General features: G+C 41.2%; 1 protein-coding gene across 1 annotated transcript in view; it reads left to right on the forward strand.

Moving 5' to 3' along the window:
• The first annotated feature begins 469 nt into the window (after positions 1 to 469).
• LOC113012972 (paired box protein Pax-7-like) overlaps positions 470 to 23,720 on the forward strand; it is a 116,405-nt gene continuing 93,154 nt past the window's right edge. Inside the window, exons 1-4 of the mRNA XM_026153450.2 lie at positions 470 to 1,739; positions 2,549 to 2,784; positions 3,006 to 3,150; positions 3,531 to 3,659. Of these exons, the coding sequence (XP_026009235.2) occupies positions 1,655 to 1,739; positions 2,549 to 2,784; positions 3,006 to 3,150; positions 3,531 to 3,659 (595 nt within the window). The 5' untranslated portion in view covers positions 470 to 1,654. The remainder of the gene's footprint in view (positions 1,740 to 2,548; positions 2,785 to 3,005; positions 3,151 to 3,530; positions 3,660 to 23,720) is intronic.

Here is a 23,720-nt window from a genome sequence, read left to right on the forward strand (position 1 = left end):
TGGAATTCTCAGCTCTAGTTTGAATAACGGCTGCTGATTTGACGATTTCAAATATGTACTTGTATATAGTACATTCTTGCAGTACATCCCTACGAATGCAGCTCATGTAATGCAACAGTTCTACTTTACTCGAAATACCATTTATCTCTCAAAAGACAAGTTTTCTCTCAGGATTTGTCTCAGGAGATTCAGTAGAACACGATGTCTGCAAGAGACTTTCAGGGCTCTAAGAAACAATAGACTTTTCTGATTTGTCTGCTTGGTCAAACAATAAGAGCTGATCACCCGTAAAATTGCGCCTATTATTGTATCATATAGTTGATCAATTAGACAATTAATTCTATGTGTGAATGTATCTATGTATGGACTGAAACTTTAATTCTAATTTTTTTTTAAATGTAGTTTTAATTATAAAGAATATATTAAAAACACAACCATATGTAGTCATTTTTTCATCAAAATAAATAGGGGTAAATAAATAGAAAAGAATAGAATAGAATAGAGTGCCTTTATTGCCACTTTACAGCTGTACAGTGAGATACAGAGCATCTCCAACTCAGTGAATAATAATATATTATATAATAATATAATATAATATTGATTATCATTATCTCCTCACATTCAGCACTGGGTGTATTGAATTTAACACATTTATAATTTTTTGATCTGAATTAAAATTGATTAATATAAATCCTGTTGAGCTTTTTGTGAATGCTTCACTTAGAATCTTACACAATTTTTTGTATTTCCTTTTTTTAAGCTTTTCAGGGTTTTTTTTTAAAAATTATTATTATCATCATTCAGAGGACAGACACTGCTTCACAATTTTATTTCTTTTTTCAAACTTTTAGAAAGACGTGATCAGAAAATGAGACATGGAAAACACTTTCACCTTAAAGACTAAAAGTGTCAAACCTTGAGGACTAGCTTGTGTTGCTGCTTTTGGCTCAAACTGCTTTAAGCTTCTTTTTTCCCAGCTGTAAATAAAAGGAAAGAGTGAGCACAGCACACGTCAATGCCTGCAGCTGTTCATTATAGAGTAGTTGCACTGGCTTGCAGTAGCCTGTATTTGACAGGTGCTGGTGTTTTGTGTCCATCCAGTGTGACGTACAGGCGGATGTGCGGGTGTGGAGGATGTGCTAAGTCTGTGTTAAGGCCTGCATTTTCAGTGTGAGTGTATCGTGTGTTTGGTATGTGTGTGTGTACGTTTGTGCGTTCTTCGTTCTCATTGGCTGCTGAAACTTGTTGGAGCCTTTTCCCCTCAAATAAGAGAAAGCGCCAAGAACCTATTGGTTCTCGCGAAAAATCGTCCATTCTCCAGTCCGCCTGGTCCGGACTTCTCCGGGAGAAAATAAACTGATGTCAGACAGAACAACTGTATACTGCGAGCACATTAGCATTTTAAGGACTCCGCTCCACAGCAGTCCCGTGTGCCTGAATGCTGTGGGCTCACATTTTAACATCCAACCGCCGTTTTCGTTTGTTTGCTTGTTTGTTTGATTTTTACTCCACGCTGGATCTGACTGCCACTTTTTATCCTCAGAACGCGTGTGACCAACAAATCAACTCTTGAATCGGACATCTAACGTGTCCATCTTTTTTCTTTTTTCTCTTGTCTTTTTTTCTTTTCTTTTCTGTTGTTTTTAATGCTACAATGTCGTCTTTGCCAGGAACGGTACCACGAATGATGCGCCCGGCTCCCGGACAGAACTATCCCCGCACTGGATTCCCTCTGGAAGGTAGGAGCTTGACAGTAGCCCTGAACAACCTCTCAGACTCCGGTAGATTTTTTGCGGAGGCTAAAAAAAATGCGAGCCTAATTTGAAGATTATTCAAACAAATATTCTGCATTAAACATTAAAGGCACGTGAGAAGACCTTCAGCGTGCTTAACAGTTAAGGCCTCAACTCCAGGGTAAACTTTGTGTGCAAGGACTGGCACTGAACACAATTGCATGAATAAAGGCAAGTGCCCCCCCCCCCCCCCCCGCCCACAACCCCCCCCCCCAAAAAAAGCTCACGTTGCATTATTCTTATGCTAATACAATTTCCGTTGTATTATTCTTATGCTAAATATTAAAGGCCCCGGTCACAAGCACACTTAATCATCCAGTGACCACTTTGTCAGCGAATTGAAAACGACTAGAAATTCCAGAGAAAACAGAGACAGTCTCTACAGCACTTGGGTTGCTTCAAGTTCCGCGCGCCTGTAAATTGGCACCCACCGGCAGAAGCAGAGGATCAGTCCAATATTTGGACAGCGTGACGGCGAACAGTGAAACGTGGCAGCAGGTGCTCTTCACCTCCTCTGCTTGGCATGTGGAACTGTGAAGTGTTAGCCCTTAATGGCGATCAAATGAGATTTGAAAACAATTGACACGTGGTACTGTCAGTGAATACTGGCAGGGAATAGCTGAAAGAACACCGGGCTCGCATTAGGTGTGATTGATAAGAAAAATAGCCTGTCATCAAACTGGATTATTTAATAACAGACAACAGTCTGCGCTTAAAGCCGCTCTGTACCGAATCTGGCCTTGTGTCATCCACAGTATCTACTCCTCTGGGCCAGGGACGGGTCAACCAGCTAGGGGGGGTCTTCATTAACGGCCGACCGTTGCCCAACCATATCCGACACAAGATAGTCGAGATGGCCCACCACGGGATCCGGCCCTGCGTCATTTCGCGCCAACTTCGTGTCTCCCACGGCTGCGTGTCCAAGATCCTCTGTCGCTACCAAGAGACCGGGTCCATCCGACCCGGCGCCATAGGTGGCAGCAAACCCCGGGTGAGAGAAACGATCTAAAGGACAACACGGATAATTGTCTGTCAATACCACTAGGCTAAATGATAAGTTAGTAATCTGTAGATTATCTGTAGGCTTCCACAGCCTTGTTATAGTTTATATTTCCACCTGCTTTCTAAAAAGTCACTCGAAAGATTTCGGGGCCTGTAGCCTGTGGCTCAGCTCACTCTCCTTGTTTCTGTGTGGCTCACGGCAACCTGCAGCAGGTAGCCACGCCGGATGTAGAGAGAAGGATTGAAGAGTACAAGCGGGACAACCCTGGCATGTTCAGCTGGGAGATCCGGGATAAGCTACTGAAGGACGGGGTGTGTGACAGAAGCACAGTCCCTTCAGGTGAGGCCTCCTCTGGTAAGCGGCGTTTAATTCACAGTTTTACTCTCTGAATTTTGCCCTCCGCGAAGAATACATAAAAACAGACTTTCAAATCAAGGAAGTTATCACGAAAAAGATATTATTATTATTATTAATATTATTATTATTGTTGTTGTTGTTGTTGTTGCTATCGTTGTAAATGGTAATATGGTAATAACAAAAATAATAACAGTACAATATAATAAAATAATAATGATATAATAATAGAATAACAGTGAATTTAATATAAAAACATTCTTCTTCTTCTTCTTCTTCTTCTTCTTCTTCTTCTTCTTCTTATTATTATTATTATTATTATTATTATTATTATTATTATTATTATTATGTTATTGCTAAAGATGCCTTTCTGCTCGCAGTGAGTTCGATCAGCCGTGTACTTCGCGCTCGTTTTGGGAAAAAGGAAGATGAGGATGAGTGCGATAAAAAGGAAGAGGACGGAGAAAAGAAAACGAAACACAGCATCGACGGCATCCTCGGGGACAAAGGTAGGCCCCGGGAGGACTAGCGGCTAACTGTCTGCTAATCAGGTCTAAACGGGCGTTTTGCCCCATGACTTCTCCCGCCTGGAGCCGCTTAAATATTCATGGTGAGCGCTGGCGCGGGCTCCCGTCACGCTAAACGGTGACAAATGTCCATACCGATCACAGGCGACAGGAGCCAGGCCATCAGCTCCGTGTGTGGATACCAATTTCAAGCAGAATTTTCCTCTGAAATGACATTTAGCCTACAAACAAACAAACGCTAAATAAATACATGAACCTAGCCAAAAATGGCACAATTACATATATGCATGTATTAAATTCACAACTTTTAAAATGAAAAGGCATAGTAAATATATCGTTATAGTACGATTTTAATGGAAGGTGTTAAATATCCCCTCTTCATATTTCTTTCATATAGACACGTATACATGGCGGTTGGAAGCTTTTGTTTAGTTCATTTTTATTAAAGTGACGTCGATGCAGCATGTTTGAATGTAGCGTGTGGACGGCCGTCTGTTCTTTAAACTTGAGGCCTGCAGCGGGCCCAGTGCTTTCTGACCACTGGTTTCACTGGTGATTTTTTTTTTTCAAACAGCTATCAAGTCTCCCCCTTTCCACATTCTTCAAAAGATCAGCCCAGCTAGTGTCTCTGTGTCATCCGAGCTTGGCATTTCATAATTTGAAGACTTAGCCTATTACAGCTGGTAATGAAACCTGCCTCTGTTGAATAGGCGTCTGTGTTGGAGAGGGGTGTAATAGCTGGAAGGCATGGTAAGAAATATATTTATCCCCTATCAGCCCTCACTCTCACAGTCCCAGGCACATGCTGTTGAAGGGCCTTAAAGCAGATTAAATTGAGCCTTTTATTTCTTTTCACTTTCATCTCTCAGTGGCTCACTTCATGGTGTGAAGCCTGCAGCATAAATTCATGAGATTGTAAGCTTTCCGCTCCCCTTGTTTAGATAGTATTTTTTAAAATATATATATATAATTATTTTAATTTTAATGTTTACTTTTGGTGGTGTGCTGTACATATTTCAGCAGGAGTCAGAGGGAATTTTAGGTTGAATGGAAGAGGCAGTAGTGATTAAGACAAACTCATTGAAGGGTACTGTTTACCAGTTTTATTTGATCAATTATATGAGATGATTTTTTTATTTACATGATATGTGAGCACTGATTACAGCAAGCTAAAAACGCCATAAAATGAGAAAGCCTAATTTGAAATAACCTTTAAAAGTAACACACACACACGAACACGTGATAGTCTGACATTTACATATAACTGATATATGACAAACTTACTGTTAATCTTCAGTTAGGATCATTGTTTACGTTTGCTAAATGTACATATCAAAGCTTCAAAGTAATGGCCTTGGTTCTGTAAATTACTGTCACGTTGTAGAAAACACTGAAAATGCTTCTTGGAGGTGACTGGAATCCAGTTAAACAGCTGTCCAGGCTGTCTTTCTACAGTTTATAGCTATTTAGTGCGTATGCTGTGTCTTAAAGATATAAATAAGCATTATGTAGAAAAAAACCCTCTAGAGTCCAGCCTGGTTGAAAGAAAAAAGGTACACAGTGAGGATAGAGAAAGCACTTCAAACAAATCCAGTGGAGGTGACGGGAAGCTTCTTTGCAGAGAGCACGGTCTGTGGGAAGTTGCAGCTATTAATAACAATTTCCCCGGGCATTCACACTTACTCTACTCCACCTTCACTTTCCTCCAGCTATTTTACCTGGGTTGAAATTGAGGGAGACTTAAATGCTGTCTGCAGATAACACAATCATCACAGCCACGGTCCTGGGCTGTGCATCACTGTATTAAACTGGGATTAACCTCTCTTTTCTCCCCTGCTGTTGTGCACCAAAATTCACATTTTTAACAACTGTGTTACAAAATGTAAAGGGGATTGGAAGTCAGTGGAAGTGTATCAGCAGTAATGAGTAGTGAGTCAAAATCATCATGACAGTGATGTGTCACAGTCATTCGTGGGGTAAAAATTCAAAAATGCTGCTGGCATTTGCGTCAGTGTGAGGATCTGCTGCTTTTCTGTCTTTGACCTGTGGTAATAGTTGGCATGCTTAAATATAGCATTTTGAAGGCATCATCCCACACAGCAAAATCTCCAGTGTTAAATTAACACTGGAGAGTGTCTATATGGGTCCACACCTCTGAGTGTTAAATACAACACTGTTGAGTGTTAAATTAACACTTTTGACAGTGTTATATGTTTAAAAGTAACCGAGTCAGTTTTGAAGATTAACAAAGTCTAACACTGAGCAGTGCTGATTTTTTAACACTGGAATATTTCTAACATTTTGAGTTATTTTCCAGTGTTAGAAAATCAGCACTGCTCAGTGTTAGACTTTGTTAATCTTCAAAACTGACTAGGTTACTTTTAAACATATAACACTGTCAAAAGTGTTAATTTAACACTCAACAGTGTTGTATTTAACACTCAGAGGTGTAGACCCATATATACACTCTCTAGTGTTAATTCAACACTGGAGATTTTGCTGTGCAGAGTGCACATGTAATTTATTTCATTTTAATTAAACAAAGAATTGTAAATATTACAATGAACATATAAAAAGTGTATTGAATTTTAAATATAAAACTAAAGGTTTCCAAACATCAGAAATAAATCCCATCACACTGATTCCAAATCTTTGTGGAGATAATATTTGTTGTCTTACGTAATGATCTAGATTACATCAAAGCATTACCACCGATCAGATGTATAGTTTATAATGATGTACTGTAAATAAAATTTTGTAAGATCCTTGATGAAATTTTGTTCACGGCATATGAATATAAAATGTATTTTAATATAGTATGTTACATTAACACTTTATTGTACTGATATAAGAAGTGATATAAAAATCCAATATAACCAAAAGTCTTAATTTTTATAGCGAGTGATAAAATAAATTAATCACTAGTGAAAATGTAAAAAATCAGTGATGTGAGACCATGATGTTATAAACATCATCACGTAGCCCTCGACTAAACATTCCTAGGATGCACTGATTTTATAGCAAATCATTCCTCTGAAGGACAAAAGAATGCACAGACTTAGGAATCAGCTAACACTGTCCCTAAAGCTTTGAAAAGAATCAACATATAGACATGCTAGTAGTCTGTGATTATGGATGCAGAGGTTGTTTTGCGTCATAACAGGGAAATTTTACTCCCTTACAAATGAGTTATAAGTATAAAAAAGGCACATATGTTCACAGAAGCTGGTTCCACTGTAATGCTGACTGTTGAAGCTGTGGTGGTATGCTGGCCTGAGGGAGACCTGAGGGCACGCTTCCTCTGCTCTGTTTCAGACTTTAACAGCAGAGGAAAAAGTAGGTGAGGAAGGTATGAAGCTGCTGGTGCAAAGTGAGGAGCTTAGAGGCTTTGATCCTCTGTTGCTTTTCATTATTTGTAGCATTTGTAGTGACACTGCCACAATGAGGGTTCATCACATTAGCTGAAGCCAACACTGCCTTCAGGCTTGCCTGTATAATAATTAAAGCCCATTTTCTATATGAGAGAGGATCTGTCCAGCCCTCTGTTTAGAGGGACGGCCTCTCTTCCTGGGATGTCTGAGTGAAATCATTGTGGTTATTTGGAAACAAATGACATCAAGTTTTCACATCTTGAATTAATAGCTGCTTTCCTTAAAACCAGAGATAAATATTTAACATACATTTTAAAATTACAGTTGTCTCCCTCTCTCTCACCATGTGAAATGAAGGGAATCATAGTTGGATGAGGTTGTGGAGGTGGGCAGGGACAGCATTAGATCCCTGTGGGGAAACTGGGTCATTGCAGACGCACAGAGGAACAGGATAAAGCACAGTAACACAAGACACACAGCAAAGAGGAAAAATCAGAAAGCAACATGGGAATGTTTTATTCGAATAGCCTTACTGTGTGAAAAGATCAAAACTGAAATATTTAAATCATATAAAAGACAGACATCAGAAAGTGAGTCAGTTAATGTAGAAATGTGTGACAGTAAGGTTTCAGATTAAAGCAGGTTCAGGGCTTGTTGTCAAGGATGAACAATGCTAAATATAAGTTGTTGCCCCAGGGAGAGCAGAGATTTCATTAGTGGCCGTTAGAGGTTTTTTAACAGTTGATAACAGAAGAAATAACTAAACAAGTTTGCATTTCCAGTTTTTGATAACATCTACTTTAAGCAAAATTTTCAGCAGTAAATCAGTAAAAGTTTCAGACTTCTCAGTTGTTTTAGTGATCATGTTTTCATTTACGTATGTGGAGGAATTTTCTGAGTTTTATTTTTCACATCCAATTTAAGGATTACATGTGAAAAGAAGACTGCAATTTGCAATAAAAGTGAAGACTATTTGTGGAGTGATTCACATGTGTTTTGGAGCATTGTATTGGTTGTTCAAATATGCCTTAAAAATAGGCACCGAGATATTTAACAAGAATATTTTCCACATAATTTGTTATGTTGCATATAATCAGTCTAATGCTCTGTATAACAGACGTTCAGATGTATCATGTGCCCAGAAATTAATTTTGTTTGTCGCAGCTTGCTTTGATGATGAATGATAATACTGAATTACTGCTGATGACAATGATAATGTGGATGAATCAAATTCAGTGACCAGCAGAAGGATCCACAGGTTCTACAGAACATCAGAGAAGAATACCTATTTTTACACCAGTTGATCTGCTAATATTTTCTTATTCCCATTTATGAGTATTGGTTCCATTTCTGTAGTCTCATCAAACAGAGACTGATTTCTTTCAGACATTTCAGTTACCACCAAGTTAGGTAGTTGATAAATTAATTTAATACTTTCAACATATGAAACATCTTAAAGGTTTACACCAAGAAAACATCACACTTGATTGTAATTGTTGGTACTTAGAGTGCAGCTAATTGTATGATTTCTTTTCCTTTTCAACAACTATAAGCATGTTTGCCGGCTTGACTTTCCTTTATTTCTGCAGAACTGGGGACTTCTCAATGTTGTCTTTGAGAAAACAAATATATATAAAGGGGAGCTGCTGAACTGGGAGAGGGCTTTGAATAGGAGAATAGCAGCCCACTTCTTAGCCGTGGAGTGTTTAGTAGCCATCCCTTAATCCTTCTTTCATTTGCCGACAAATGCCAAGGATCTTGTCTGGCAACCCAATAGGAAGCTGATCAGCCAACAAAAGAGGAATGGTCCACAAAGAGTAAGCAGGCAAAACTGGGATGAGGGCAGTCAGAAGCCTATGGCATCCCATTAACAACCCATTTGTAAAGGATATACACAGTGCAAATGCAAAGAGAGCAATATAATATTTGCACAAACAATATTATAACAAAATAATGCAATGTTAACACTTTGGTCAGTCTGAAACCTTAAAGAAATATTATACCTCGGCTGTATAGTTCTAGTCTAATTCTGAATTTGTATCGCTCGTGTCATTATTCTATGAATTATATTGATCAACGTTTTACATGTATTTTTAAATGAGTGGAATACCTCATAGCCGGAAAACACTAAATGCCAAGATACATTTTTGGAAACCTTAAAAAGCCTTTTTAGATTTGAAGATTTCACTCACCTTTTCAAGGTTTAAGAACTTCATTTGATATCATGTGTTTGATTGGTTTGTTAGCTGCCTGTGTCAGGGTGTAGAAGGGAAATATCTACTTTAATCCGGTTCATTTGGCTGCACGGGAAAACTTTCCGCTGTATGCTAACAGACCATTCAGAGAATGTTCTTTCTACACCTTGCTTCTCTCACAGCTAGCTGTAGGATTAAACTCTGCTGTCTTTAAAGACACCGCTCCCTGCCAAAATCAGTCGGACCAGAAATACTCTGCAGCAGCTTTGTAATGCCTTTTAGGTTATTCTTCCATCTGCAGCACCACTGAATTTATTTTGAAATTAAAATAGCTTAAAAATTAAGCTTGGATAAGTTTTAATGTAGATTACATGTTGATTTGCAATATCACTTCCTTTATAATACAGCAACGCCATATAGCTTGTGAGTCTTTAAAAACAAGATGCCCCTGAGATTTAGGGGGAATAATGTTTACAATTCAACAACAACAACAACAACAAAAAAAATATATCAAAGCAGATATCTGGATTTAAAGAAATAACAAGGCCATAGTTCTCTTGCTTTATTGCAAAGTAAAAATTTTAACTATTATTTTTCAGTATAAAAATATAAACATGTAAACCAATCATCCTGTTGCTGTATTATTCATGGAATTCGATATTGTTAAGGTCCCAGGAAAACTAGGATAAAATTCCAAAAACCCAGACTCCTCAGATATTATCTTAAATGTGAGTGTTGGGGCCTGCGCCTAATTAATATGAATGAAATTAAGCATGAAAAGAAAAGATTTGCATTAAAGGAGGATCCAAAGAACAAGATCATAGTATAATACTGAAAAGAGGGTTTGAAATCTTTTAATGTCCCACTGCCTGTTTAATTTTTGTTTCAAATGTTAAATTTTATGACAAACATAAAACAAACAAAAACGAGCAGAGAGTGTGTGAAAGTGATTATCTGTATTGGGTGATTAGGAAATCATCTAAGAATTATTTAGCAAGTTTAATTTCTCTGGGGGTGAGTGGCTTTTCTGTGGGTTTCTCCATAAGTTCATGAAGTAAATCTCATTTAGTAAACACCATCTATTCATAGTTATTGGCTAAAAAAACAACCTTAAATAAACAGAGATTACTTGGGTATAAAGGCCCAACAGTGTTTTTGGTTGGTGGGTGAGAAAATGTTCACTCTGTTTATAGGAATGAAAGTGGATTATCAGCCATTTCTCTATCACTGCAATAAAAATAATCGAGCCAAATCTTTAGCACAGTCTTTGGTCATGGTGGAAACAGCATTGTTCACACTGTGGCTTCATGAGGGACCACACTCTGACACGCTAGTAACCTTGGATTGGTGAATGGATCTGCTGCAGCTCTTTGCACAAAAATCTTTTTTCACTTTGTTCTGAGAGAAGTCTAAAGGTATTGATTAACACAGCATGCGATTCTTAGTAGGTTTTACTACAACCTGACCCACGAGAACAGCCTCAGCAGTAGTAGTGATTTATTCTCTGATTGTGTTTAACTCTAATTACAGCACATCAAAAAAAAAGTCATGCAAACCGGTCCAAAATTTTGCTGTAATTTCATATTTCAGCTGCTATTACTGTGGATGGCATAACAAAATATTCACATTTACATCAAAACAGGAGTTTGATGAAAATGACATTTTAATATAATTAATCTTCCTTGTCTGTGTGCCTATATTTATGTCTTTTAATTTTAAAAAATATCTTGATTTGAAGAATTTGCTTTCGCCCAGACTGCGAAATGTTTTGTGTTTGCTGTGTGCAGGCATGAGCAAGTGTGTAGAAACAACTTTTATGTATGTTGTGGGCCGCTAACAGGATGAGAAGAAAAAAAAAATTAACCTGGGTTGAAATGGACAAGGAGGCCAGCCTGCTATTCTGTGCCTGCATTTGCCACTGAAGGAGTTGATGAACTCCTCCAAGTCTATTAAAGAAAGGAAACAATATGAACCGAAAGCTTGAGGCAAGCAGCCTGACAGTTTATAAAGTGGCTGCCATTGTAGCCTGAAGGCAGATGCATGAATACCTCTGAATAGACTCCGTCAAAGTGATACGATTGAGCTAGACAACAGCAAAATGCTGAAAGGCTTCTGCTCTGTGCTGGTGAGCTGATCGGCATTTCTAATGCTTCTGTTTTGAATGAATTTGCAACTGCAGTGGGAGGGATCGCTGTGGCCGACGCTCTACTCTCTATTATTAGCATTGGAAGAATTCTTACAGCAACTTCAAGCAGCAGGTATAGCAGAACTACTAGAGAAGCATTTTACCTGAATGTCCTTTTTGGACTGCCTGCAGCAAACATTACCTAATAATGACATGGTTTCAACTCAACTGCATGAAAATAGTTAATGATAAAACAATAATAGCGGTGCAACACGACTGAAGAAAGCTTTAGGTAACATGAAAGATATGGGCGCTCTGTTAATTTGGATGAATGGGCCCTTTAAATAACCCAGAGGGAGATACAGTGGGGCAAGAAAGTATTTAGTCAGCCACCGATTGTGCAAGTTCCCCCACCTAAAATGATGACAGAGGTCAGTAATTTGCACCAGAGGTACACTTCAACTGTGAGAGACAGAATGTGAAAAAAAAAAAAAATCCATGAATCCACATGGTAGGATTTGTAAAGAATTTATTCGTAAATCAGGGTGGAAAATAAGTATTTGGTCAATAACAAAAATACAACTCAATACTGTGTAACATAACCTTTGTTGGCAATAACAGAGGTCAAACGTTTACTATAGGTCTTTACCAGGTTTGCACACACAGTAGCTGGTATTTTGGCCCATTCCTCCATGCAGATCTTCTCGAGAGCAGTGATGTTTTGGGGCTGTCGCCGAGCAACACGGACTTTCAACTCCCGCCACAGATTTTCTATGGGGTTGAGGTCTGGAGACTGGCTAGGCCACTCCAGGACTTTCAAATGCTTCTTACGGAGCCACTCCTTTGTTGCCCGGGCGGTGTGTTTTGGATCATTGTCATGTTGGAAGACCTAGCCTCGTTTCATCTTCAAAGTTCTCACTGATGGAAGGAGGTTTTGGCTCAAAATCTCACGATACATGGCCCCATTCATTCTGTCCTTAACACGGATCAGTCGTCCTGTCCCCTTGGCAGAAAAACAGCCCCATAGCATGATGTTTCCACCCCCATGCTTCACAGTAGGTATGGTGTTCTTGGGATGCAACTCAGTATTCTTCTTCCTCCAAACACGACGAGTTGAGTTTATACCAAAAAGTTCTACTTTGGTTTCATCTGACCACATGACATTCTCCCAATCCTCTGCTGTATCATCCATGTGCTCTCTGGCAAACTTCAGACGGGCCTGGACATGCACTGGCTTCAGCAGCGGAACACGTCTGGCACTGCGGGATTTGATTCCCTGCCGTTGTAGTGTGTTACTGATGGTGACCTTTGTTACTTTGGTCCCAGCTCTCTGCAGGTCATTCACCAGGTCCCCCCGTGTGGTTCTGGGATCTTTGCTCACCGTTCTCATGATCATTTTGACCCCACGGGATGAGATCTTGCGTGGAGCCCCAGATCGAGGGAGATTATCAGTGGTCTTGTATGTCTTCCATTTTCTGATGATTGCTCCCACAGTTGATTTTTTCACACCAAGCTGCTTGCCTATTGTATCGGTGGCTGACTAAATACTTTTTTGCCCCACTGTATAGGACTGTGCATATGAGAGGAAAGCCAACTTCTCTGAAGCCTGAAGTCACACAACACAATAATATAAATACCCTAGCTATTTATTCCATTAATTAATAAACTGTATATTGCAGGGGTCTCAAACATACGGCCCACTATACATTTATATCCGGGCCGTGCGATAATTTCCTATGTCAGTAATTAATGGCCCCTCAGTATGTGGAAGCCAAATCTTCAGCCCTGCTGAGAATTCATGCAGACAGGGGCGGGACTCTATTTTGATTGGCACATCATGCGAGCAATCGCATGTACAGACAGACTTGGATCATACCATTATGTAAAAGAAGGAAGGATGGCAGATGATCTGAAGACAAGTGTAGTAGTACAGGCCAGGTACACAGAGAGCCAAGTGCAAGCTTGTGGAGCAAAAACAAGCAAAAACATAAAATGAGCAGCATCTGGCTGCATTTCCATCATGTTGGAGAATTTATAAAATTAAGAGCTGGATAAAGGGATACCCACTTTTATTTTCAGACATTTTCCATTGTGCAAGACAAAAAAATATATAAAAAATTGTCTAGGCCTTAAACCTCATATGTGTTCTCCTTAGTAGTAACAAATGCATAAAAATAAGGCTTTCATATAACACTATAAACAAAGTGTTTTTGAATGGCAGAAATGCAGAAATGTCTGCCTGTAGCAAAGAGTGTCTAAATGAGGCCTGAATGTGCATGAGAAGCCATTTATAATTCTTGGTTGAGCTGCTGCTCACAACAAACAAGCAGAAATTTTGACTTTTACAAGTTTTCCTACCGATAAAAACCTCCCTTAAAGCCATCCATACTATACAAAGTAATAAAGCAATAAAAAAAAAACTGAGCTAAGTGTTGGGACTAATAAAGAAAATGTCTTCTGAAAAGGAACAGATAAAATGTCACATTTAGTCATGTGTTTAAACATATTTGATGTCAGTTTTTTGTTGTGGTTGTTGATCAGCAAGGAAGGACATTCTCCCTTTGTCCATGATTTGAACTGCCGTGCTCATTAAGAGGGAATGAATGAATAAAAAAAGGCAAGTGTATTCAGTTGAAAGAAGAGATCCTGCCCCCCTGATATCAGCAGATGTCACTGTTGAGGCATTTTAAGTTCAACAGCAGATTCGTTCCAAATTGAGAGATCATTTATTTTATAAATGAAAATGGATTGAGATTTTTTTTTCAGTTAGTTACTGTTTTTTGTTTTATATAAATATATAGTTTTTTGTTATATATACATACATATATATATATATATATATATACACTTGCTACAGTATACACACACACACACACACACACACACACACACACACACACACACACACATATATATATATATATATATATATATATATATATATGTACACTTGCTACAGTTATATATATGTGTGTATATATATATGTATATATATAAACACACACACACATATTAAAAAAAATAACAATTCCCCACTCGCCCCTGTGGGCAGTCAATCCTTCAAGCTCGGGTCCTCTACCAGAGGCCTGGGAGCTTGAGGTTCCTGCGCAGTATCTTAGCTGTTTCCGGGACTGCGCTCTTCTGGACAGAGATCTCCACTGTTGTTCCCGGGATCTGCTGGAGCCACTCACCTAGCTTGGGAGTCACTGCACCTAGTGCTCTGATTACCACTGGGACCACCATCACCTTCACCCTCCACATCTTCTCGAGCTCTTCTCTGAGCCCTTGGTATTTCTCGAACTTCTCGTGTTCCTCCTTCCTGATGTTGCTGTCATTCGGAAACGCTACATCGATCACTACGGCCGTCTTCTCATGTTTGTCTACCACCACTATGTCCGGTTGTTTAGCCACCACCATTTTGTCCGTCTGTATCTGGAAGTCCTGTGGGCGTTCCATGTATGCCTTGCCTGCTAGCATCTTACACCCTGCTATTATGTGCTGGATTGTCTCTGGAGCATCTTTACACAGCCTGCACCTGGGGTCTTGCCTGGTGTGATAGACCCCAGCCTCAATGGATCTTGTGCTTAGTGCTTGTTCCTGTGCTGCCATGATTAGTGCTTCCGTGCTGTCTTTCAGTCCAGCTTTGTCCAGGATTTCTGGATATCAGCCACCTTCTCTATCTGCCGGTGGTACATACCGTGCAGGGGCCTGTCCTTCCATGATGGTTCCTTGCCTTCCTCCACTTTCTTGGGTTTCTGCTGCCTGAGGTATTCACTGAGCACACTGTCAGTTGGGGCCATCTTCATGATGTATTCGTGGATGTTCCTTGTCTCATCCTGGACTGTGGTGCTGACACTCACCAGTCCCCGGCGCCCTTCCTTCCGCTTAGCGTACAGCCTCAGAGTGCTGGACTTGGGGTGAAACCCTCCATGCATGGTAAGGAACTATCTTGTCTTGATGTCAGTGGCTTCTATCTCCTCCTTTGGCCAGCCTATTACCCCAGCTACCTGATCACAGGCAGGGCATAGGTGTTGATAGCCCAGATCTTGTTCTTACCATTCAGCTCACTCCTCAGGACTTGCCTGACCCTCTGCAGGTACTTGGTGGTTGCAGCTTTCCTAGCGGCCTCGTCATGGTTCCCATTCGCCTATGGGATCTCCAGGTACTTGTAACTGTCCTCTATGTCTGCAATGTTGCCTTCTGGTAGTTTGATCCCCTCAGTTCTGACTACCTTCCCTCTCTTTGTTACCATCCAACTGCACTTCTCCAGTCCGAACGACATTCCAATGTCATTGCTGTATATCCTGGTGGTGTGGATCAATGAATCGATGTCTCATTCACTCTTGGCATACAGCTTGATGTCATCCATGTACAGGAGGTGGCTGACAACTGCTCCATTCCGTAGTCGGTATCCGTAGCCAGTCTTGTCAATTATCTCACTGAGGGGGTTCAGGCCTATGCAGAACAGCAGTGGGGACAGAGCATCTCCTTGGTAGATCCCGCACTTGATGGTGACTTGTGCTATGGGCTTGAGGTTGGCCTCCAGTGTTGTCCGCCACATCCCCATTGAGTTCCTGATGAAGGCTCTCAGGGTCCTGTTGATCTTATATAGTTCTAGGCATTCCAGGATCCAGGTGTGGGGCATTGAGTCATAGGCCTTCTTGTAATCAATCCAGGCAGTGCACAGGTTGGTCAGTCTGGTCCTGCAGTCTCGGCTGACTGCTTGGTCTGCCAGTAGCTGGTGTTTTGCACCTCTGGTATTCTTGCCCATCCCTTTCTGTGCCCCGCTCATGTATTGACCCACGTGCCTGTTCATCTTAGCCGCTATGATGCCTGACAGGAGCTTCCACGTGGTGCTGAGGCAGGTTATTGGTCGGTGGTTGGAGGGGACCGGTCCCTTCTGGGGGTCCTTGAGGATCAGGACTGTCCGGCCTTCGGTTAGCCATTCTGGGTGTCTCTCGTCAACTAGCAGCTGGTTCATTTGTGCTGCCAGGCGCTCGTGGAGTGCAGTCAGCTTCTTCAGCCAGTAGGCGTGAACCATGTCAGGGCCTGGTGCTGTCCAACTCTTCATACTGGAGACCCTTTCTTGGGTATCTGCCACTGTGATGGTTACTGGACCCTGTTCGGGGAGGTTGCCGTGGTCTGCCCTCAGATCCACTAGCCACTGAGCATTGTCGTTATGGGTTGCGTCCTTCTCTCATATGCTCTTCCAGTATTGCTCTGCCTCCAGCCTTGGTGGTGCTGTTCTCATATTGTTCCCCTGCCACTGAGAGTACACCTTGGCTGGTTCCGTGGAAAACAGCTGGTTTATTCTCTTGCCTTCTATCTCTCTGGTGTACCTCTTCAAGCGGCTGGCCAAGGCTGTGAGTCGTTGCTTGGCAGTTTCCAAGGCCTCAGGTATGTACAGCTTCCTGTACTTCTTAGGCACCTTCCTCATTGCGCCTTTCTGCAACTCTGATAGTTGGCTAACCTCCCTCCGTGCTACCTTGATCTTAGCCTCTAGCCTCCTTCTCCACGGAGGGTACTGCCCCTTGTGGCTGTTCAACTTGTAGCCAAGCATCTCATTGATCACTGCTGCCGTATTGTAGATCAGCTTGTTAGTGTCGGTAACCGTGGCTGTAGGTATCGTCCCTAGTGCTGCATTAACATCATCTAGCAGACCTTCTGAGGGTACTTCACGTAATCTTGGTAACCGGCTACGGGGGGTCCAGGTTTCAAGCTTGGCCATGATTCTATCTTTCAGGCTTTCGTCTCTTGCCCACCGATGCCTTCTTGGCATGCCTTCATATTTATCTGTCTCGCTCATGTTTGCGGTAGGCTTGCTTAGCATAGGGGGTCTAGCCTCCTTGTGGCTGTTCAACTTGTAGCCAAGCATCACTGCTGATCACTACTGCCGTGTGTGTGTATATATGTGTGTGTGTGTGTGTGTGTGTATATGTATATACAAAATTTTTTGTGCCATTTTTTTTTCAATATGAATAAATCATATTGAATGAAACTTGAATATATAGAATGATCTTCTGAATATGCATGCCAGATGCTTCGGTTATTAGTAAATTTGGTTGTGTTCATTAGAAAATGTACTATATACTTTTCTTTCATGACAAACCATACTTGTCACAGTAAAAAAAATGTCACACTATATGTTACATATCATGGTATGATGTACTAATTTATCTGTTAATAAACATGAATTGTGATTCTTTTATTAAATAAAATACCTGTTATACATTTTTAACTGTCAAACAGAGAAATGTTTTTATTTAAACTCTTACAGGCTGATATTTGGGGGAAAAAAAGACACATAAAAGGTAGGAACACAGAACACTTTATTTGTGTATTTCCAGTACCCAGAGGAATAAAGAGTATTCTGTACTAACAGGGCAACACTGACCTTAAAAAAACAAAGAAAAGAAAAGAAAGGGAAAGGAAAAAAACAAACTAAAAATGCAATTAGCCTGTCTAATCAAGTAAACAAAATCCTTAAACATTCCCTAAAGAATGTAAATCAAGTTATATTTAACAGTTATTATCATTATTATTATTATCCATCCATCCATCCATCTTCATCCGCTTTATCCAAGGCCGGGTCGCGGCCTTATCGTGGTGGAGGGGTTTGTGTGTCCCAGGGATCCCAGGGGCTATGTTGTCTGGGGGCTTTTGCCCCCTGGTAGGGTCTCCCATGGCAAATTAGTCCTGGGTGAGGGACCAGACAAAGAGCGATTCAGAAGACCCTTATGAAAAGGATATCGAGGGAACAGTTTACCCTGCCCGGGATAGGGTTACTGGGGCCCCGCCCTGGAGCCAGGCCCGGGGAGGGTGCCCGAGGGCGAGCGTCTGGTGGCCGGGCCTTAGTCCATGGGGCCCGGCTGGGCACAGCCCGAAGAGGAGACATGGGCCCATCCTCCCGCAGGCCCACCACCCGCAGGAGGGGCCATAGGGGTCGGGTGCATTGTGTGCCGACCCCTATGGAGATGTAGATATATATATATATCTACATCTCATATATATGTATATATATATATATATATATATATATATATATATATATATATATATATATATATATATATATATACACAGGGGAGATGCGGAGACAAAAACGAAGAATCACCACAAACTAACTGAATCAAAGAATATCAACAACAGAAACATAAACACTCGGTCACCAGACTCAGGACCAAGACACTTATAGGTATGACAATATATTTAATATTTAGCATATCACACGACCTTCCTCTCAGTGCTGTGCAGTGTTGGGAAGGTTACTTTTAAAACGTATTCCATTACAGATTACAGAATACCTGCCCCAAAATGTATTCTGTAACGTATTCCGTTACGTTACTCAATGAGAGTAACGTATTCTGAATACTTTGGATTACTTAATATATTATCATGCTTTTTACAACTACGTGAATGTACTATTGCTGTGATTTATTACTGTTACTGAAGGTCCGCGGCTCTGAACGGGACCTCTGACTAATATGGCGGGTTCCGTGTCGGGCTCGTAGCCAAAAACTAGCTTTACTTTGTTGTCTAGGTCAACTTTTCTTGCGAGAGACAAAGAGAGGCGTTGAAAGGCTGCTCCAACTGAACTTATTGTTTCGGAGGAAAACGCGAACACGGTGTACAGTCGAGTCTTAATAGCTTACTTACAACTGGGCTCGTCAGGCACTCTTCTTGGCTGAGGTGGTTATTATATTTACATGCTTCCAGCTCCCGTTTTTGCTCAATGACAACTCATACTTTTCCACTCGCCTTTTTCTCCCTCCTCGCGCTCACAGACACATTTGTATACACATAACGTGTATGGCAGTCCATTCTCCCAGCAGCACGAACTACACTGCCCATGAGGCTACATTCTTTAGAGCTATGCTTGTAGCATTCTGCCTGTTAGCTTAGCACAACAACAACAAAAAGGCACTCTCTCACCCAGGAAACACACAGTAACAGAGAGAGAGAGAGGTCACCCTGTAACCATGGCAACCGTAACGCTGCCGCCTGGAACAACAGAACGTAGCTGTCACACGAAACCCAAACAGTCCTGACCCACCACAATATGAAACAGGAAAGTACCGCCGTGTAATCCATTTATTTCAACAAAGTAACTGTATTCTAAATTCCACCTTTTTAAACGGTAACTGTAACAGAATACAGTTACTCATATTTTGTATTTTAAATACGTAACGGTGGTACATATATTCCGTTACTCCCCAACACTGGTGCTGTGTGATAAGTTTCCAAATAAATATTAACACAAGCCTAAACAAAGCCCTTGCTAATTTCCCTGCTGTTTTCCACGTTCTATGGGTTGGAGAAAATATGATTCTGATTCCAAAATGAATCTCAAGCAAGTGTAGCAAGTGTAGCTGAGAAAACTCAGCTGAAAATTTTAAACTGATGTACACTTCTACCTTATTTAAATCACCAACATCCACCAACACACATTCAGTAAACAAACTGACAGATGATTTTCTATCCAAAATCTCAGACATGATGGATAAGATTGCACTCAAAGGAGCTTGCAAAGAAAAGCGTCTGGACTTCTTTAAGTTACTTGAAGACGTTTCACCTCTCATCCGAGAAGCTTCTTCAGTTCTAAGCTCAAATGGTGGAGAGTCCCAGATATAAACCTAGTGGGAGTATCCCCCCACAGGGGGACAAAAGGACCCCTGATGATCCTCTAATCGCCTGAGACAAGGTGTGAAACTGGGTGTGGGTCCCAATCAGCCAGAGTTTCGGGTGAGTTCATTGTGAAACCTGGCCCCACCTTATCATGCAAATTCCTGAGATCAGATGGCCCAGGATGTGAGTGGGCGTTAAGGCGTCTGGGAAGGGATCTCAAAACTGGATTATAGAAGGCAGAGAGTTGGTGTCGTAAACCACCGCCTCTGTTCAAAGATGGTCGCTCACAGTGGACATAGATGGCTTCTTTCACTCCTCTTTCAAACCATCTGTCCTCTCTGTCCAAAATGTGAACATTGGCATCCTCGAAAGAGTGTCCTTTATCCTTAAGATGCAGATGGACTGCTGAGTCTTGTCCTGTGGAGGTGGCTCTTCTGTGTTGTGCCATGCGCTTATGAAGTGGCTGTTTGGTCTCTCCAATGTAGAGGTCTGGGCATTCCTCGCTGCACTGTACAGCATACACCACATCCGTGTGTGTGGGCTTCCGGTAAACTTCGATGTTGAGGTTGCCGTTCTCTTCAATGTGCACAGCGCAGTCCAGGAAAGGCAAACTTCAACATCGAAGTTTACCGGAAGCCCACACACACGGACCAGTACCTCCTGTAGACTCCCATCACCCTCTGGAACACAAACTTGGAGTAATTAGGACCCTACACCACCGGGCAGAACATGTTCCCTCTAAGCCTGAAGGAAAAAAGAAGGAACACACACATGTAAAGGAAGCACTCAAAACGTGCGGCTATCCTAAATGGGCGTTCTTAAAGTCAGCAAAGAGGCACAGAAAAGAAGATCAGACACCAGCGAGGGAGGATAAGAAAGACAGACGCAACAACATTGTCATCCCCTATGTAGCTGGTGTATCAGAAAAACTCAGGAGAGTTTTCTCCAAGCACGACATCCCAGTGTATTTCAGACCCAGCAACACGCTCAGACAAAAACTGGTTCACCCGAAAGACAAAACGCCAAAATACAGACATAACAATGTGGTGTATGCTGTACAGTGCAGCGAGGAATGCTCAGACCTCTACATTGGAGAGACCAAATAGCCACTTCACAAGCGCATGGCACAACACAGAAGAGCCACCTCCACAGGACAAGACTCAGCAGTCCATCTGCATCTTAAGGATAAAGGACACTCTTTCGAGGATGCCAATGTTCACATTTTGGACAGAGAGGACAGATGGTTTGAAAGAGGAGTGAAAAAAGCCATCTATGTCCACTGTGAGCGACCATCTTTGAACAGAGGCGGTGGTTTACGACACCAACTCTCTGCCATCTATAATCCAGTTTTGAGATCCCTTCCCAGACGCCTTAACGCCCACTCACATCCTGGGCCATCTGATCTCAGGAATTTGCATGATAAGGTGGGGCCAGGTTTCACAATGAACTCACCCGAAACTCTGGCTGATTGGGACCCACACCCAGTTTCACACCTTGTCTCAGGCGATTAGAGGATCATCAGGGGGTCCTTTTGTCCCCCTGTGGGGGGATACTCCCACTAGGTTTATATCTGGGACTCTCCACCATTTGAGCTTAGAACTGAAGAAGCTTCTCGGATGAGAGGTGAAACGTCTTCAAGTAACTTAAAGAAGTCCAGACGCTTTTCTTTGCAAGCTCCTTTGACTACGATGACCTGGATGACTGAGAACCTTCACAGATATAGTGAGAGTAACCCCCCACAGAGGGACAAAAGGACTGTGGGGGGTTACTCTCACTAGGTTTATATCTGGGACTCTCCACCATTTGACCTTAGAACTGAAGAAGCTTCTCGGGTGAGAGGTGAAACGTCTTCAAGTAACTTAAAGAAGTCCAGACGCTTTTCTTTGCAAGCTCCTTTGACTACGATGACCTGGATGACTGAGAACCTTCACAGACAGATAAGATTGCACCATTTAAGGTTAAAACTGTCTCTAGTAAAAAGAAGTCTCCGTGGAGAAGTGATCCACTGGTATGTAATGAAAAAAGAGAGTGCCAGCGCACTGAGAGAAAATGGTGGTAAAACTTGACCCCAGGTTCACTGCGAGATATATAAGGAGAGGCTGAATAAGTATCAACTAGCCATGAAGGATGCAATCATTTTTCTCTGAGATTATTCACAGAAACAACAATAATGCTAGGACATTATTTGCTACAGTGGAGAGATTAACTACTCCTAAGGTGGCAGTAGTCCCCGAATTAAGCTCCACCAGGTCCTGCAATGAATTTGCCAGCTTCTTTACTGAAAAGATCTTGAAAATCAGAAGGTCAATCAGTACATTAGTTTCAACCCCAATACCGACGTTAAGCCCAATTAACACCTATGCAGAGAAAATGACTCACTTTCAAACAATAAATTAATCAAGCCTTGATAAAATTATTGAGAAACTAAGCTCTGCCACCTGCTGCTTGGATATATTACCAACAGGTTTTCTTAAAAAGGTCCTCCCAACCATCAGGGAGGATCTGATCCAAATAGTTAACGCTTCCCTCCTATCAGGTGTCTTTCCCAAAGCCTTAAAAACAGCAGTTATCAAACCAATATTAAAGAAGAAGAACCTAGACAGCACATTAATGCAAAACTATAGACCAGTCTCTAATCTTCCATTTATTGGTAAAATTATTGAAAAAGCTGTTTTCCAGCAGTTAAACAGCTTTCTCACAATGAACAACCGCTTTGATATTTATCAGTCTGGTTTGGTTTTTGTAGGCACCACAGCACCGAGACAGCCCTTGTCAAAGTGTTTAACGATATCCGTATAAATACTGACCGTAGTAAATCCACAGTATTGGTACTATTGGACCTTAATGTGGCGTTTGACACCTTTGATCATGATATATTACTGGAACGCCTAGAGAGCTGGCTGGACTCTCTGGTACAGCACTCAACTGGTTCAAGTCCTACCTTAAGAACAGGAATTAGCCAATTTTCATCACAAAATATAGAAATCACATGCGGGGTCCCCCAGGGCTCCACCCTAGGGCTCCTCTTATTTAGCATTTGCATGCTCCCTTTAAGCTAGATTATAACCACCAATAATATCAACTACCACAATTATGCAGACGATACTCAACTTTATATCTCAATGTCACCAGGTGATGTTGAACTTATCCAAACTCTTAATAAATGCATTGAGCAAATTAACAACTGGATGTCTCATAATTTCCTTCAACTGAATAATAACAAAACTTTGGAGCCAAAAAAAATCAACTAAATATCAGTAATCAGCTTAAACTCCAACTAGAAACTACTGACCAGGCCAGAAATGTGGGTGTAATAATGGACTCAGACCTGAACCTCCAGGGCAACATAAAAGTAATAACAAAGTCAGCCTTCTATCAGCTGATGAACATTTCTAGGATTAAAGGACTGATGACACAAGGAGACCTAGAAAAACTCATCCATACATTTATCTCTTTCCGCCTTGATTAATATAACAGTATCTTCACAGGTTTACCTAAAAAATCAATTAGACAACTGCAGCTGATCCAGAACGCTGCTGCTTGTGTTCTCACTAGAACCAAGAAAATAGAGCACATTACTCCAGTTCTAAAGTCATTACACTGGCTCCCTGTAGCTCAGAGAATAGACTTTAGAGTGCTCTTATTAGTTTATAAATCCTTGAATGGGTTAGCACCAGAGTACATTAGAGATCTGCTATCATGGTACAAACCATCCAGATCAGTCGGG

Source organism: Astatotilapia calliptera, chromosome 20 (assembly GCF_964374335.1).
Source record: "Astatotilapia calliptera chromosome 20, fAstCal68.1, whole genome shotgun sequence".
In the NCBI taxonomy this organism is placed as follows: domain Eukaryota; kingdom Metazoa; phylum Chordata; class Actinopteri; order Cichliformes; family Cichlidae; genus Astatotilapia; species Astatotilapia calliptera.